The 19,484-nt window shown below is 40.4% G+C and overlaps 1 protein-coding gene across 6 annotated transcripts in view; it reads right to left on the bottom strand.

Moving 5' to 3' along the window:
* Positions 1–19,484, bottom strand: part of SYTL5 (synaptotagmin like 5) — a 68,268-nt gene that overhangs the window by 36,537 nt on the left and 12,247 nt on the right. For 3 of the 6 annotated variants that reach the window (XM_083498375.1, XM_083498371.1, XM_083498373.1), the window contains exon 2: positions 8,404–8,756. In XM_083498375.1, the coding sequence (XP_083354501.1) occupies positions 8,404–8,522 (119 nt within the window). In that variant the 5' untranslated portion in view covers positions 8,523–8,756. Of the gene's footprint in view, positions 1–8,403; positions 8,757–10,438; positions 10,530–13,581; positions 13,654–19,484 lie in introns of those variants that run through there. The other 3 variants (XM_083498372.1, XM_083498376.1, XM_083498374.1) reach the window with 2 other exon arrangements.

Raw genomic sequence — 19,484 nt, 5'->3', positions numbered from 1 at the left:
ACTTATTGCTGTTATTGATTTTATATTTTTGTATCTTTATTTTAGATCTTATGATTTATGTGGAATTTGTTTAATTTTGTTGTATACTTTTTGATGTTTTATTTATTGTTTATGACTACTTTCATTACGTTTGCAATTATGTAATTTTTTCATGTTGTAAGCTGCCTTGAGCATGATGTATGTATGTATGTACTTTGCTGAGGACTAGACCAAAACATTGTGTGGCTTGAGCTGAAATACAAAATGGCACCCTCCATTCTACGTATGTAAGTAGAGCAGACTGGCAGTTGAATCTTACTTCAGCACTAGCAATGTGAACAGCATCCAGGCTAACTTAGAGGGTTCATTACTGCAGCACAGCCTTGCCACCACTCCCTGGCCCTCCAACATAAGTCACCTGAGGCAGAAGCCTCACTCTGCCTAATGCTCTTAATCTACTTTTTAAAATATCAAATCTACTAAAACAATTTCTGGCTGAAGCAGAATCAAATTATCCATAGAACATACATAAAATGACTCTGAAACACAAGCAGCTTTCACACTCAGTTATGCAGAGATAAATGTCCTACCTTCTCCATCCTTTGGGTGCAATGATACATTGGGAGAAAATATTAACCTTACTCTCTAGTATGGATACCAGGCTGGGATATTAATTCACTTTTATCAGTGTCTGCAAGATTCAGTGCCTAACCTCGGGCAGTTTCTTATCTCTTGGCCTCTGTTCCTAAGATGTAATGGTCACAGGATTTTTGTGAGATAAAGATGACAGTTCAATCAATCGCTCAATCTCCTTTATTGGCATGAAAAGTACATCATATACATGGATCAGAACACAACACAGTTAATGAACCATAGTAGGAGATACTTTAGGATAAAAGTGTCCGGACATCATGAGGTACGAAGATGGCTCTTAGGACCTATGGTGACGTAATTTCATAGCATCACTCAAAAATCTTGACATTCTCCAAAACTTCCAAGTTGGTGGCCAACTTGGCCTCCTGTGGGAGAGAGTTCTGTAGTTAACTATCTGCTACTTCTAGCCTGTGGGGAATAAAAGCTCTGAAAAGTGATTTGATGGGACCGCAATATGGAGGAGGGGAAGATTTAACCTTCCATCCCTTGTGCTGCAGTCCGAGTTCTGTTTCTCCCTGGTCTCTGGCTGCAGACTTAACCACACACACACTTTAACAATCTGGTGAAAAGGAAAACGAAAAAAAAAATAAAGGACAAAGGCTAAAGATAATCCCAAAATGATAACAATATATCTGGCACTAGAGGAGAAAGGGCATGTTATGAACTATTAAATTAAGTCAGGGTGTAAAACAAAAGCTCTAGGTGATGAAATATCAGTGCTCATTAAGAACATGCTGGCCCCATTTTAATCCAAGCCTTTTGTCATATTTCTGAAATTAAATGCAATACATTATATTAAGCTCTACATTACTAAAGCAACAGATTATTAATGAAAATTTTTGTGTGTGCACTTAAGAAAATGAAATGAACAGTCAGCCCTTACAGAGCTGCTCAGCATATAACTGTAGGGCACAATTTATGCTACTATGGTCCCAGTCCTTGCAGTGTAGAGACTGCAAGTCCAGTCCAGTAGTGATGTATGGAAGTGAGAGCTGGACCATAAAGAAGGCTGATCGCCGAAGAATTGATGCTTTTGAATTATGGTGCTGGGGGAGACTCTTGAGAGTCCTATGGACTGCAAGAAGATCAAACCTATCCATTCTTAAGGAAATCAGCCCTGAGTGCTCGCTGGAAGGACAGATCCTGAAGCTGAGACTCCAAAACTTTGGCCACCACATGAGAAGAGAAGACACCCTGGAAAAGACCCTGATGTTGGGAATGTGCTTGTTTCCTCCTATAGTCAATGGCCTGGATTGCGTTGCTCATTTGGTGTGGGGCAGGAAAGAGGCTTTCCACCAACTCCACCCTCCATCTGCAGCCGTATGCACACCATCCAACACCATCCAATCCCTGTGCCAGCCGCAAGCAGATTTTGATATAAACTTTCCATTCTTAAGGAAATCAGCCCTGAGTGCTCACTGGAAGGACAGATCGTGAAGCTGAGGCTCCAATACTTTGGCCACCTCATGAGAAGAGAAGACTCCCTGGAAAAGACCCTGATGTTGGGAAAGATTGTGGGCACAAGGAGAAGGGGATGACAGAGGATGAGATGGTTGGACAGTGTTCTCGAAACTACCAGCATGAGTTTGACCAAACTGTGGGAGGCAGTGGAAGACAGGAGTGCCTGGCGTGCTCTGGTCCATGGGCTCACGAAGAGTCGGACACGACTAAACGACTAAACAACAACAATGGTCCCAGTCCTTGCAGTGTAGAGACTGCAATTCCAGACAGTTTTATTTCATAAAATAATGTTCTACTGCATCCCTTTCTTCAGCAATCATCACAATCCACTGGAGCTAAGGGAAGCATCCACTGCTGAATATGAAGGACATTTAAATATGCACTATATTATCCTGTGATCTAGGACTTCACCAAATTTTATGCTTACTTTACATTTATATTTATGTTGCTCATTATTTGCCAGAACATGTTGCACAGATAACAATAAAGCCTTTCTGAACATCATGCTCCTCTTGTAAGGGGGTTAAGCCCACATGTGAAGGCAGGACATGACTGATGGGAAGCTCAGTCAAAGGCAATTTGTTCTCTGGCAGCATAGCAGTGGTCCCACCAACACATGCTAAGCATGATGCAAATACATCATGTATATACAACACGGCTGGAAAATGTGCCATAAATTGATTGCCCTAAAGTGAAAGAGAGAGCTCTGTTCAGTTTTGCTCAATGTCTCAATGCATGTCGCATTAATGCATGTTTAGGATGAGTCTTCAGCCTGCTTATTATTATTATTATATGGCTTTAGCTTTGCCAACTTTCCTCAACACAATTATTCAAAGCTTGCAAAGCCGCAGTAGATCAAAGAGCAAAGTAATTTCTGACTCACAAAACACTTGAAATGAGAAATACTGTATTACATGCATTTTTCTCTTCTAGAGATTGGATAGCCCCAAATGATCAAAATGATTATCTGCTATAAAAATTCATGACACTTGCTTCAGAAGGATAAGAGTGCAACTCTGCTAGGATAATAACAGAATAATTCTTATTCTGATGTTCTCCACACTCATTTATACAAGTTTCTGTCTGGATCAATCCTTTGCCGTTATTTTGATTCTACCAAATCTGGCAGACTGGCATTATGAAAAAAATGAGATTTTGATTAAACATCAAGAAGAACCTTCTAATGGTAGGAGCTGTTTGACAGTAGATCGGACTCCCTCAGAAGGCTGTGGACTCTCCTTTATTGGAGGTTTTTAAGCAGAGGTTGGACGGCCATCTGTCATGGATGTCCAGAATCCAGATACGTTTGAGACCATGTGCTGGAAACTAACAGGGGAATGGTCATAACCTTCACAGACTGCTCATGAACAATTTCTTATTTCTGAAGGTCCTCTGAATTTTAGGAGAGGTTTGATGGGTGCCATGGGCAGGGAGACTTCATGTGATCACAAGTAAGACTTAATATGTCCCACAGCATGTAGCTTTGCAAACGGCACTTTGGATACAAACTTAAGAAATAAAGGCTGGAAATCAGGCGGGTTTTAATGACAAAAGGTTAACAATTTGGGAACTGCCTGCCTGCCTGCAAAGAGTTATGACAGAAAACCTTCCTGGGTGGCAAAAACTGCCCCAAAAAATAAGCTGCATGCCAATTTTCCCCTTTCTGCTTTCCATTTCTGTGTTCCTATAAAAACTTCCATACCACACACCCCCCCCAAAAAAACTGGGGAAAAACCAGTGCAAAGCTTTATGAATTACCAGATAATGGTCTGAAGGTACTTGTTCTAGGCTCCTCTCTCTAAAGCTAAGCAGATCTTAGCTACCGTATTTTTCGCTCTATAACACGCACCCGACCATAACACGCACATAGTTTTTAGAGGAGGAAAACAAGAAAAAAAATATTCTAAATGAAACAGTGGGTGCGTGATTCTTTTGGTGCAAGCTGTAGCCATGGACAGGCTATGTGATCTGATGGTGAATTTGGGGTGACCCAGTGCAAAAATCCTGAGGATCCATGTGGATCCGTGCTTTGTAACCAGTCTCTCTGTCCCTCTCTTCTCCCCACTCAGTGGCTCTTCTCCCGCTTTGCTGTTTCAAAGTGAGCAAAGCGAGCCACGGAGGAGGGAAGGAAGGGGAACCATGGATCCTCTGCTCACGACTGCAGCAGATCCCCCCACCATCCGTAGGCATTCGCTCCATAACACGCACAGACATTTCCCCTTACTTTCTAGGAGGAAAAAAGTGAGTGTTGTGGAGCAAAAAATGCGGTAACTGTTTTGAAGTTTTTAAAACAACCAAGCGGTATGATTGTTTTAATTAAATAAATAAATCTGGACCTAGCCAAGAACAAGAAGGAATTATGCAGGAGCCCCAGGAACGCAAATGAAAGGCCCTTAGAGAAAGGTGAGGACACAAATGTAGACAAACAAATAAAATGCCCCGCTTCACAATTTCCTTCATTTATGATAAAGCAAGCTCAGACAGCTGCGTTTTATATAAACTTCCTTCCATATTTCCTTGCGGTGTATTCAAGAGTGAATCACTGAACAACTGTGACAATGTGCTCTGATTTCAAAATTGGAGGAATTAAGTGTTCCAAGAGTACAAGAGATGGAGGAGGAGAATGAGTCATCCTATCTCAATCTACCATGAGCACATTTTCTAAACAGCCACTATCTAGCTGTGTCAAACACTACGGAAAAGGAACACTGTGCGTCAGTAGAATAAGCAGTTATGTGCTGTATAAAAACATCTTTTGCCCAAAACCAGAACTGACTAATTTTTAAGACTAAAATAAATTAAAAGGAATTAAATGCATAAAAGTCTAAGAATACCTGAAAAGCACAATGTTCTGAAGTACCATTACAATGGGTCTTGCATCTTTCCTCCTGCCGTTTGAAGAAAACCTGGGATCTCAATGTTCAGAGGAGACCCTGCATTATGTTTTCCTTAGTATACTTGGAAATGAGTGCAGTAAATTGAGGTGGTGCTTGAATGTGAAGTGCAGAACTGTGTCCTGAACATACAAGTCTTATGCTCAAGGTATATATCACATTATAGCATATTTTGCATCTTTCCTTATCCTCAGAGGTAGAACAGAAGTTTGAACATGAAACACATGTGCAGCAGATCTCAATAATAAATGAAAAGCAGCAGCAGGACCCAAAAAAAAATTAATTCTATTTTTTTTTAAGGGCTGGGAGACAAAATCAGTATTTTCCTGGCACAACAACCAATGATGCCCATGTCACAGTTGATCTTACCTCTAACGGCAGGGACACTCAGAGGAGAGTATCAGCAGATGACCGCAGCACATGAGAAGACCTGACATTTTAAACACCCGAATAGAACCCACTGGTTCCTAATGCAAATTTAAATACTAGAGAGTTGAAATGAGAGCTCAATTAACATAGCGTTCACCAGCTACACCTGCAACACTGCTGGAATTTTCAGTCCAGATTCAGCCATGTGGAACATTTGGATATTCAGAAGGTCAGGTAAGCACATATTTACACTGAAGTGGAACTAAGAAATGGGTTATGACTAAGTAGTAATTCCAGGAAAAGCATAGATGGGTTCTACTGTACTCTTAATGGTCATGGATTCTTAGCCTTTAGGGACCTTTCCTGCTTTTATTTTTTCTAGCCATGTAGTTCTATTGACATTCAACGGTGAATAGTCACTAAGTGCATTCTGCTCTGTTTATTGAACCCTTGTTTCATCTTGCTTACAGCTGATCCTGTTAATGATTGAAGTTGGTGGGGTTAGGAGTGACTAAGTCTATCTAAGAGCAAATTGTTAGTCACCCACTTCCCTGCATTTTGATTTTGAGCTGGACATTTCTCTCTGTGTGCAATCTAATTTGTTGCCTATTATCCTTCTACTCTTGAAATTTGTTTAATTTGGGGATGTGTGCGTAGGTAGATAGATATACCTGGGTGGACAATAAAATTAAATTCAAGCTTACTGTGAAACTTGAAAGCTAGCTCATTGTTGTTTGCAATTTTCACTTGGTCATAATAAAGATATTGGCAGTGTTCATGCATCATGCTAACAGCCAACATGGCGCCCTCCTGATATTGCTAGCTAACATCATCCTTGACCACTAGCTATGCTGGCTGAGACTTATGGGAGTTGAAGAGCACATTGGATTCCCATCTGCTAAGTCATAGTTGAGCATGGTGTGAATGAGCCGCAGTGAGCCTCTAGCTCCCTTCCTCCCCTCTCCTCTGCTATAGCTGTGAGGGGTTCAGAAGCTTTTGCTCCTGTTCTTCCTTAACCACAACCTGTCATGTCACTGGAACTTTGAAATCATTGGTTAAAAGTTGGCTTGTTTCAAAGAAACATTAACCATATATCCAAAGTTCAGTCTACATGACAAGCTGAAGCCAAGCAAAAATGGAGCTGAAAGCTTCCAAACTCCTTCTCAGAGCTGCACCACATTAAGCGGGAGAGGGGGGCACACCCAAGCTCAAGGCTCACCAAGTCACATTCTTGTCATGCTACACGTGCAGAGGAGGGCAATCAACATGATCAAGTGTCTGGAAACCAAGCCTTAGGAGGAATGGTTTAGGGACCTGGATATGCTTAGCCTGGCATAGAGGAGACTGAGAAGAGATATGATAGCCATCTTCAAATATCTAAATGGCTGTCACATGGAAGATGGAGCAAGCTTGTTTTCTCCTTCTCTGGAGGCTAGGACCCGAACTAATGGCTTCAAGTTACAAGAAAGGAGATTCTGACTAAGCATCAGGAAGAACTTTCTGACAGTAGGAGCTGTTCAACAGTGGAATGATCTTCCTCAGAAGGTGGTGGACTCTCCCCTTCATTGGAGGTTTTTAAGCAGAGGTTGGATGGTCATCTGTCCTGGATGCTTTAGTTGAGATTCCTGCATTGCAGGAGCTTGGACTAAATGATCCTCAGGATCCCTTCTAACTATGGTTCTATGACATTCCATTGTGCTACGTTCTCTGTCTGAACAGCGGCCACCTTGCCATATTGCCGGCATGACAGCAATTACATTGGTATCATTTAGGCCTTTTTAATTTTTATCACACAATGGCAGTTTCATGCTAGCCATTCTTAAAAAGATTTTAGGTTAAGGGTCAGAGAGTGAGGATGTTAACATGGATAGCATGATACATAGACTACAGAAACTGCACATAAAACTGCAGTGTGACGGTTAATAAGCTAAACCTTTCCAAGTGGAGGATAAAGATTAGTCAACATGGCCTCATAAAACATTACAGAGCAAGGCAATCATCTTACCCTATAGTCAATTTAACCTATAGGTCAACAACAGATGCATGCTATTTATGAACAAAACTAGAGAATCTACTGAAAGATCTCTAGATGCTACTGTAGTAGATCGGAAATGGTTTCTTTATTATTATTATTGGGGGGGGGGTGTTGCAAGACGAATGATACCACCTTTTATATTTTATAGACAGCAATAACAAACCACAATATACTAACTTACAAATGCGGAAAGTAAATACAGACGGCAATCATTTTGTGCAGGGGTTCCATTCCTGGCCCCCTACACATTGGTGAAGTGTACACAAGCCCAGCCCACCCCATTACGCCACGTCATATCCCTGTTCTGCCCTCTTCCAGGTCCTAAAGGATCCGTGCATCAACAGTCATGCATTAATTGGACATGTGCAAAATGGTCACTGCCTGTACTGACCGGCTTTAAGATCAGCAAGGGTTTCTGATGTTCAGCTGTCTTAACAATAGCAAAAGCTTTCCTTTCTAAATCAGGTTGCTGAAAAGGAACTATTGAGGAAGAAACCAAGAGTGGATTTCAGTGTGAAAGAGAACTTGTGAGGACAGTTCTGCTTCTGATCACAAATTCTGAGCATGTGCTCAGAGGTACCCTGGGTTGTACACATAGCACTGTGTGAAAATTCCGTCAGGGCAGGGGTTTCTGCTTGTGTAACAGAATGTTCTCCTGTTCTCCTTCCCATGCTAACCCTAATTCTCCTCTAGGGACTCAACCCTCTGGAAAAGATTTCAGAAGGGCACTGAGTGCATGCAAGGGGAGAAGAAATCCCATTGCTCAACCAAAATTCCTTCTTAGCTTTAGTCTGCTCACCTGAGCCACTATTTTGAACCTGGCTGTGGTTGGTGGACCTCAGGGTTGTAGTAAAAAACAAAGTAGATTCCACAAGTCTGATGTCTTCCCAACCCTGAACTACACTGTAACCATGAGTTAACTGGACAACAACAACAACATATGCACAAATATCTAAATCGAACTCCAGTATTCAGAAGTTTAAATACCTCAGAAGAAAGTTTCAAAATTACCTGATTCTTTTATCTTCAATTTTTTTCAAATACTCGTCTCTCTTCAGCACTCCCAGTATCATTTCCCTCTCATGTTCCAGTAAAAATGACAAATTGATAATCTCCAAGTTTTTTGACATGTTGCTTCGATTGTATTATTTTATAATTTATGTAGTATGAAGGGCATGGATTGTGATATAAAGTTTAAAGGCACGTCATTGCAAACAACCAAAAGTTAAAAAGTCCAGCTTAGTGACTTGAGTGTCCATTGAAACTTTTTGCTGGAACTTCTGAACATGCTGTGGGTCTTCATTCATAAATTATCCTCAGGTTAATCGTTTCCCCCCAAAGCTGGTTATTTCGATTCTTTGTACCTGGAAACGAAAGTGAAAATAAGACACTTGACATAATCAGTATGTTGCATGAGCAGCTGAAATCAAACAGTGGTTTGGTGTATTCAAGACAATACCAAATACCTAAGTGCTGATACATTCACAACATTCATTGTAGACATCTGTGACTCTGACTGTCCCACTGATATTAAAGTACATCCATGGAAACAGCAAGAACAAGCCCTGATTTTACCAACTGAATGTACTTGCAACTGAATAAACTGGAGACGGCCCACACTGCTTGTGTCTAACAGTCAGTTCCCAAACCCAAAATCAGCCAAACTATGTGGTGAGTTCAATTTGCGTAACAACTGGAAGAATGGAAAACAGTTATCTGATTGCTCCACCACATGGCCAAAATAATTTTCTGAGGATATATTCATACTAGTTGTTAGTTTGCACTAAAAGCAGATTTAGCCACATAATGGAAAATCATGACTAATCTGTCATTTGGCAGGCAACTACTAATATGTACTTCTAAGATTCAAAACAGTATTTACAATTTTCTTTCACTAAAAATATAATCTTGCTCAGTTGTTTTAAACTGTTTTTAATATTGTGTTTTAATGTTGCAACCTGCCCAGGGACCTTAAGAGTGAAGAGCAGGTAACAAATAAACTCTCCACCCCATTTTCCTTTCTTGTTTCTCAGTTGGTACCATTAATTCTGAGGTAAATACAAGAGAGAAGGCAAGGGAGATCAATACTGTACTATCAAACAGAAAATACTTCTTTTAGATCTGTATTCACTTTTTCTTCTTAAACAATATACAACAGATCTCCTGGAGCAAGGGTGCTATTTTTAGGGTACATGTGAAGTGTTAAGTGGGTGATTCTTTAACAGATTTGTAGACTAGGTAAAGCAAATGATCTATTATTACTTGTGGTACTCATTTTTGTCATGTGTGAGCATGATCCATGATAAATGGTTCATTATTGCATAAACCATTCCTGGCTTGTCAGTTTGCACACTAAATTGATGGCGCATTGAACAGAAATATTTCCATATGTGAAACGACCATGCTGTGCTGTTTATTAATACACTGAATAATCTTTAGTATTTGCTTCCTTAGATATAAAGAGGGATTCTCCAAGAATAGAGCAGGCAAGGAAGAACAGTCTGGCTACTGGTCAACAAAAGCATTAATAAACTGCCTCAGTATGCACTGCGTACATAATAAATCATATTTATAAAAACTGCCCCCTTGTTGAAGTCTCTGTCTAAACTATGATTCCAGTTTATTGCTAGAGGAAAGGCCAACATACCAGTTTAAGTGTCACTGGTAAAACAGAAGTAATTTTACTGTGCTCTGTTCAAATTAGTAATAAAATTCCAAATAGCCTTGCTGTGAAAGGACAACAAATTAGGATCATTCCGGATCTACATTTATATCATTAAACTATGCTATAACAATGCGATACTTTAAGATGGTATCAGAGAAACTATAACCTTAAAATAGCCCAGCTTCATTCACTGAGACATCAGGAAATAAAACAAAACAGGCAGTAAACTTCCTGTTCAGTTAAAGAAGTCTACAGTTATAAGAAGCATTATTACAAAACCTTTTTCTTAAGTCTTATTTTGCTGGACAGTATGACAAGAGCTACTGAGCATTTAAAATGAGAATAAATCTTCAAATGGCATTATAAATATATAGGTCTTACCGTATCCAGAGTGCTAACAGCTGAAGTACTTCTGGTCAACTTACAGAGGACTACTGCAGTGGACTCTTTACAAAACTAGAAAAACCAGCTGTTCTTCCACCGGCAATCTGTTTGCACAAAGCACACACCCAGCAGCGTGATGCAATATTTGCCACCAGCGCCTGGTTATCAAAAGTACAAGGAACTACCTGCAGCCCCAACCTAATGAATTTTCAAAGGAAGGAATGAAAGTCTTCCATCTTTTTAGAACCATCTTCATCAAACAACAAAGTGAAAAGCTGTCATGTCAGTCATTCAAGGAGAATTACTAACTACCATTTATAATGCCCAATCATACAGATGTAACTGATTTCTTTGAAAATGTAAAAAGTGGTTAGGTCTAGGAAGCTGCTCTATACCAAGTCAGGCCATTCCATCCATCTAGCTTACTGTTTCCTTCAGTGACAGGCAGACAGGAGTGTTTCCCAGTCCTACCAACAGACTGAACTTGGGACCTTCTGCATGCAAAGCATATGCTCTGCTCCTGAGCTATAGCTCTAAGGTCTGAACTAGTCAGATCACCAGAAGGAATGCCACTGCATTATTACTGCACAGTGGGTATTTCAGTTTATATGAAGCATTTACAACAGAATGCCACAGGTGTTGTTCCACTAATGGAAGGCACTAATGTGTGTGTTTATCTCCTCTGCAAAATCTACTGATTTTGAGGAGGCTCAATGAAGTTGAAAGGGAGAGGATGCATTGGCAAAAACTGCCTCACTCCCCATTCCACTGATGGATGTCGTCTATAAGCAGAGCGACACTTGCTAAATGCCACTCTTCTATTTTAATTTTTAAAAAACCAACAGATCACTTTTCTGAGGGGAAAAAGCACATACAGAAAGACAGCGAAACAAACAAAAAAATGAACCCCCTAATTTAATAGCACCCTGTGAGGCAAGAGAGGCACTTTACTATGTTAGGACAAACCATCAAAAACTGGAGTTCAAACTAGCATTGTTTCCTGTTTTGTAATGCATATATGACTATTTTCATTCATGCCAGATAGTATTTTATTACAAGTGGGGCATATAATGGACATTTTAAAAATCTGATAGATTCCTCAGCGCTCTGGGAAATTTCCTAGTGGTTAGAAATGGCAATCCTCCTGAGGCTCCTGGTCTCATTGTGCAATGGCGACACAATGGACCATCCATAGGATTGCTTCAGAGCACCCTCTCTTGACACTGTACAGCCTGCAACATGCCTTGGTAGTCAACAAAACAGAGGAATATGCAACAAGCTGGATTGTGGCTGCAGCATGAATAGCATTAAGAGTTATTGGAATGCCAAACACACACTCCTTAGCTCTGCAAGTGGAGCCTTCATTATACTAAAATGGCCAACAGCATGGCTTTTAAATATATCAAAACATGTTGCGGGACTGTGGTATTATGCACACTTACTCCAGAGTATACCCTTTTGAACCTAATAGGACTTCCTTCCAAATAAATGAGCTCATGATCAACTGAACAATGTAACTAATTGGAATAAACAGTTCATGTCACTGCTGGATCACAACAAATAAAAAGTAACCTTTTTGTATGAACATATTGATGTTCAGGCTGTCAGGTGGAGACAATGTTTAATTATCAAATACTGCAAAACATTTTTTAATGGTTAGACATGAAGGCATGGTAAAGAGTTGAAGTAACAAAAAAGCCCATCATTAAACAAACACCACAATCTTGCTAGAATTCCTATTATTTCATCTCCTGAAGATACATATCAGCAGTTAATACACAGCACCAAAAGGACACTTGTTGGCACATTCATTCCTCAAGTAAAAACAGAAGCTAGAAGCCACTCTTTCATTTTTTTTTTGGAATTATGCCAGCTTCCCTGGCACGCTGTCTTGGATTCTGTTAGATCAAAGCCTGTGCTTCCAAGCTGTACCAAATTTATAAAACAGAAGTGTGAAGCAGTAGCACATATGTATTAAAATACTAATACTCAGGCTAAAACACTTAATGCCTGAAGATTTTTTAAAAAGCCAATTGAGCCGATAAATACCAGTTAGCTTTAGAAATACAGTATTATCCTCAATTCCAGAAACGGCAGAAAAAACTATACTCATTTATTTTCTCTCACAAAAAGCCAAGAATAAGCCCCAAATACCTGTGCCTCCCCTCCTGAGGAGGAGGGTGGGGAATCCCCAAAATAGAATCATATTACATTGCTAACCAAGTGTGCCATATAATCCCATACATTCTAGATGACGAGACGAAACAATGGGTCCACTTGGAGAGAACAATCAAAAACTTCCCCAAAACAGCATACAGTGGAACCTCTATTTGCGACCATAATCCATTCCGGAGGTCTGTCTGGAGGTCGAAATGGGTTGCTGGGAGAGGTGCCGTTGTGCGCAGGCACGGGCGGCAATTGCCGCTTCTGCACATGCATGAATGGCGATCGCCGCTCCTGTGCATGCACGAATGGCAGCAAACCTGCCAGCTACTTCCGAGTTTGCCGCAGTCACGACTTGGAACAACCATAAGAAGAGGAGGAGGTTCAACTGTACCCATTTCTCCAAAACAAACTAAATAAAATCCCCACAATACTAAACAGGTTCACACAGTCCATGCCTAAAGCATGGAAGGAAAAAGTAGGCAAACTGTCCCCAGCCTCAGCCTCACTAATTCCCCTGGCTCATCACCCACTATTCCAACATGCAGCACAAAGCCTCCAGATAAAAACCTGGCAAGCCAAAGGCCTACATCATTTAAAGACTTCTACCCATACTGACACAAACCTATACCGACGCAAGAAATACAAGACAAACTAGGGCACACCCAAATATCTTGGCTAATGCACCACCAACTACACGCCTTCTTGAACAATCCAGCAGTAAAATCAGCAGCCACTAAGCCCTTGGCTACCTTCAAAAACCTTCTCCTGACAGCAACGGGACACGGCAAGGAGATGGTAATCACAGTATACAAAATACTGCTCCAAAATCCCACAAACCCCCACGATGCTATCAAAAACAATGGGAGCACAACATAGGCTATGAAATTTAACCCCACCCAATGGACTGGAATGTGGTCTAAACCTCCCTTTAAATCCATCTCAGCCGAAAGAAGGAAACTCACTCTGAAACTTACCTATAGATGGCACCTAACACCACGAAACTGGCATTGATAAGCCCAGGAGCCAAAATATTGGAGAGGCTGCACCTCCACAGGCACATACCTTCACATGTGGTGGGAATCCCCCAAAATCCAACCCTCCTGGACAGCAGTCCTACAAGAGATATGCAAAATAACTAACAGGTATTAGAATTCACCCCAGAACTGGCGCTACTGAATATTTTCCAAGATAATAATGTCCATTCACATTATAAAGAGCTTATAACCCACCTACTTTCAGCAGACAAAAGCATCATAGCCAGACACTGCAGAGATCTGTCAGGAGTGAACATGGGCCACTGGTACCAAATAACATGGGAAACAGCCTTCCTAGAAAAGCTAACCAACAGACCGAAACTGACATGGGAAAATAGATGACTTACATGACCCAATCATCCCTCCCCCACTCACAAATGCAAACAAACCTCACTGCAGCCAACTACAGACAACCAACCACACCCTCTCACTACCAAGGAAATGTAAAAAGCGAATTGAAAGAGAACCTATCCAGTTGACGCTGACACAAAACCCCATACACACACTATATAAAAGAATGTAAGTTTCACCACCCCATCTCTCCTCTCTCTTCTTCCTTGATCTTATACTGTATATAACAATAATGTCTCATATCAAATGTAACTGATCTGTAGAAAAGACTTAACAACCTGAAAAAGAGACAATGCACGTACTTTTATAAACCAAGAAAATATTTAATAAACATTAGTTTTTATATAAAAAATACAGTATTATGTGTTCCTCACTTCTCCCAAGTGGTGAGAGGTTTCAGGAGGAGTATTAGCTTGTTTTAGCTTCATTTGGACGAGAGAACACTAGACACATATGATGCTTTCGTAATATTTGGCTTATTTACAAGTGGAGCACAGGTGGAGGCAAGCAGCATGTGAACTCCTATCAGGCAGCAGATCCTCTGCCCCACTTCAGGTCTCCAGAGAAGCACCTACAATCCCAAGATGCTTCCAGCCTCTAGCTCACTCATATTCTGCTCCTGCCTCTGTGGATTTCAAAATTTCTCATCTCGTCCCTAAGCTGCTCTCTGAAAGGGAGTATTTGACAACAACACAGAGATGCACTGCATCGTAAGCAGACTTTCCCCACATTAACAGATGGAAGATCTCCACAGGAGAACCATGTACATCAAGGGAAGGGCATGAACATGCAGCCCTGACCCTGCTCCACAGTTTTGACCTTGCATGTTGAGGTCAATGCCTGAACACGCCAACAGTGTGCAGAGAAAATATTATGTGCAACTTAAATTGTGATGAGTGTGACACAATCTAACAAACTGACAGAATGCTATCCCAAACCTCTGCACTGCTTTAAGTTTTTAATATTTATCTCATTTCCCATTGAAATGTAGTACTTAAAATGGAAATAGAATGACAGTGATGAAGCACAAGGTATACAGTTTATCTCAAAAAAGACAGGTTTTAGTTCAGTACAAATGCTGCAGGCAAAACAATAAGATTGAGGTGAGTTATGCCCAAGCCTCCCCCCCCCCTTCTCCACAGGTGATTTAACACCACAGATGTGTTTTTGTTTCGGAGCAGAAAATGAGTAACATTTGTTACACGGTTCTGATCAATTTAGCTTTGAGTAATAGGTTTTATCTGGCCAGAATTATCCATATGTCATTCTGTATTTCTTTACAAATCCATACAAAGCATGTCCCCAAATGGTACGTGACAGCAAAAGGTTTGTCTTCAATTTAATTTAGCATTGTTTAGCAACCTGCTTTGATGGTGCAACTCTGCAGTGAACTATACCAGTTTGTAGGTCAAACACAGCTTGAATCAAAACAATGGCAGAGGACCCCAGGACACAGGGCTGTTTGCATATCACAGCGTCTCTAGAGTACCAAGTTCTTCCTGGTAGAAGGGAAGCAGGTAGTGCTCAAGCAGTGAAAGTTGCTACCTGAAAGAACTTGGACACATGACTTTGTTTCCTAAGGACACTTTTTGGTAAGTATGTCTCAAATCAATCAGACTTGTGTCCGAGTAAAAATGTTTGGGAGGAAAAAACACCAGCATGTGAAAGACTCACATGCACAAATAACTTCATATTTTCCCATAAGAACAAGTAATGTTTTAGATTTCATTAAATCTTACCCCTTCCTCCTCCTTTATTATAAGGGGCAATGTATGTTTTAGAGAAAGAATCGACATATGGGCGGGGTATAAATAATAAAGTATTATTATTATTACTATTATTACTGTTATTATTATTATTGCAATCAACTCTATCCACAAGAACAACTGCACCATGAACACAGCAACCCTGCCATTGGCCTCGTTAACAAGAGCAACCCTGCCCTTGGTCACCCCAGTCACTGAGAATCATGCCTGTCCATCTACACAGTTCCATCCTCTGGGTTCGATTTCTCAGCAATGCTAGAGAACACAGGGAGCTTCCTTATACCAAGCCAAACTATTTTGTCAATCTGGCCCAGTAGTGCCTACTGTTTTATTCTGTTTTTAGTCCTCTATTGGGAGCTGCCAAGAACGGCTGGGGAAACCCAGCCAGATGGGCGGGGTATAAATAATAAAAGTTATTATTATTTATTATTACTCTGACTGACAGCTCCTCTCCACGATCTCAGGCAAATGTCATCCCCTTCACCTGCTACCTGACAGGAACACTACAGAGTGAACCCAGGATCTTCTGCATGAAAATCAGGTGCTACACCATTGAACTGTGGTCATTCCCGCACCTACTAGAACTTGACAGAACCTTGGCAAAAGAACAGAGCCCACAAATACAGCTGCTGGCCATTGTTAACCACCAGCGTCTAATTGTAGGCAGTGCCAGGACAAGATGTAGGCTACAGAACAAGAGAGAAATATGGTCTCCTGACACGCAAGGCCCATCCTTGTATTAAGAGAATCTCTTTTCACAGAGCCAGTCTTGAATATGCTTCACAGCATTTAAAAAAAAACAACACACACAAAACGTTCTGACAGTGTTAAATTCCACAGTGGTTAGAAGAAGATTCTTTCCAGACTGCAGACTACAGCAGGTTGTTAGGTCTTGCTGACCTCCTTTCATTTGCTCAACAGGACATCAAGTTGTCTAATTCTACTGCTACATTTGCTATTTGATATCTTTAAGCCAAGAGGATAAAAGAAACAGAAAGAAGTAATGATCACACACACACAATCTCACATGAGTGTCTTAGCATAAGAATCTTGTTTGGAAGCCAACAAAAATTGTGACTATACTGCACTACACTCTGAACACACAGAGAGCAAGTAGTAAACACAACAGTGGCAGATCTGTGTATTTAAAAACAAAGCTCTGCCACAATCTTGGGTTTGCTGGCACTAAACCACTTACTGCAGATGGCAAACTTAGGGTCCTCTGTACAGGAGACATTTTCACAACCTACTGAGTAACAGTTGTTAGCACAGTGAACATAAACAGCTTTCCCTCATGCAAAGGGTGGAGGTGGAAGAAATATTATGTCCTTGGTTGCTGAAGAAACCTCCCATATCCCCCACTCTTTTCTGAGAAAGCTTCAGCAAGAGGGATGAAGTTACTGGTGGCATCATGCTTTGAAGCATAGTGTCTCATCCCCTGATGAGAGAATGAACCTCTTAGGGTTCTGAGAAGGCAAGTGTTATACATCTTCTCTTCATTTCTTTTTGTCCTCTCTGGCTGTTAGTTATCTTCCATTAGTGCAAATTGTTCCCTTTTTGCCCAATGACACATCACTAACGTCTCCACTTGAGGGCTTCCAGCTCTATAAGCATTGAGACAGAGTTATGTAGTCCTATGCCATGTACTTGCAGTCAATGTTCTCTGAAAAAGGCTTATGTACTCCACGATTAGCTGCAGGTTAGGCAGACTCCTTTCCTCTACTGTGGCTGGTTGGATGGGGGGGGGGGTAGGGAAACACTCATTTAAAAATCTCTGTTAACTTAAATTTAAGGGTTTTAACTTACACATTTTCATATACTACTATTAAAGGGAGGGACTAACCAAGGAACACAGAATTCCAACTAGCTTCTGATCTTCCCTTGCACTGACAGGGTTTTACCAGCAGTAGTTCCCACTGGTGCAACAATGAAGCTACAGAATTGTAGAATCGCTATGCTAGTGTATCTTTAGCCTCCATCAGTACAAGTGGACTTAGGAGTGATCCCGTCTCCTTCCAATGGATTTAGTTGGGATCACTGCGTTAGCAACTTTATTTATATTCTGTTTTCCCACAGTGTACCCTGCCCAGTTTACAACAACCTCAAAAACCATCACCAGTATGTTTTAAAAAACTATTTATCATTTCAAAACTCTTATTTTAAAATATGTCTACGCAATTTAAACAAAACATAAAATCTTCAATAAACCAAATCAGAACATCTCAAAATATAAATTTAGTATTATGAAAACAGTCAACAGCCTACTAAACAATCTGTAATGAGACTTCCCTCTCTTAACAGCTATGGAAGCAATACTGTTTTCTAAATTTAAACATATTTTACTTCACATGGAAAAGACCACTGCATGCATATATATGCATGCCACTTTACCTTATTTTTGATGAGCAATGAAATAAAGGAAATGGGAAAAGGTCATTATTGTCAACGAGAAATCTACTATCAATATACTAAATGACAGTATTTAAAACATTTCAATCTGGCAATCCAGAAATGTTAATCCTTATCACCACAGGTGGCTATCAAAAACATTAATGGCATCTGATAGGCACCTGCAGAACAGAGTATTTTAAAAGGTTAGAGAAAAAGAATCCCAGTTTTACACAATTCTCATACATATATTTTCCCTTGTTCCAATTCCCCGTGAAAACAATTGTTTCCAAAGGCTCTTCTGTGGCCTCTGTGGAATATTTAAATAGTTTCATTTCTCTTCCCTCTATGAAGCTGGAACTTCCCTTTCAACAACCCGCTCTTGGTAAGCTGACAGCACTTTCTTTGAGGAATTAAAAAGAAGAAGTGCAGCTCTCTTAAAATGCCAGAAACAAATCTTGGGATGAAAACGAATGCACACTTGCTGCCTGTTCCCATGTCCACTTATTAATGTCTGGGTGATTAATACCAGGCAAGGAAGAGCAACAAGTTATCTTTCTAGAATTACTGGCCTTTAAGCATGTCAGGCTAATGTTAATGAATCAAGTCCTTGCACAGTATTTATAAGATTTAAATTATTCAGTAGCACAGTCTACATGCTCAATACGGCCTTTAGAAAAAGCTTTTTATATAAATTGTTTCAATTTTTGAGATTAGGCTCTTAATAAGAAGAAATTAAGCTACACATCTGTTCAACTTCCTTTTCAATACCAAATGGCAGAAATCGGGTTTAGGTAACATGACAAAAATCAGCTGCACTCCTTTAGATGAGAAAACCTGAACTTCAAAGGGGGAAGTACAAGGGCTACATTTGGGCTATGCTTTGCAATTTCAGACATGTTATAGCTCTGAAATAACCTACTCAAAAGATGCAAGCAGGGCCTTAGCAGTGAACCACACTGTGATGCAAATAATTTTGTTGCACTAATTTTCTATGACAAAGAAATGTTAAATAAATGGTGGTAGAAAGGATAATTCAATTTACAGATACCATCTGGTTTCATTCCAATCTATAGAACTTTATCAACACATCCTACCATACACCATTACTGTACATTGCCTGGAAAATGTTATTCTCTGCTGTTAGGCAAAGTATAGAAACTGCATCAGGCAACAGGTGTTGGAGGGCAGGAGCTGCAGCTCTCCCTCCCTCACTCTCCTAAGGTGTATCTGTTCTTGCTAGATGACAGGCCAATGTATGCTCTGCTGTCTGTCCTAGACCCCCTAAATTCAGGTGTGGTAGAGGGCACTATCCTGTCACCAGTGTTGAAGAAGGGG

Source organism: Podarcis liolepis (assembly GCF_965112155.1).
Source record: "Podarcis liolepis genome assembly, chromosome: 4".
NCBI classification, from domain to species: domain Eukaryota; kingdom Metazoa; phylum Chordata; class Lepidosauria; order Squamata; family Lacertidae; genus Podarcis; species Podarcis liolepis.
The sequence above is the reverse complement of the archived record's forward strand: the minus strand, read 5'-3'. Positions and strand labels throughout refer to the sequence as shown.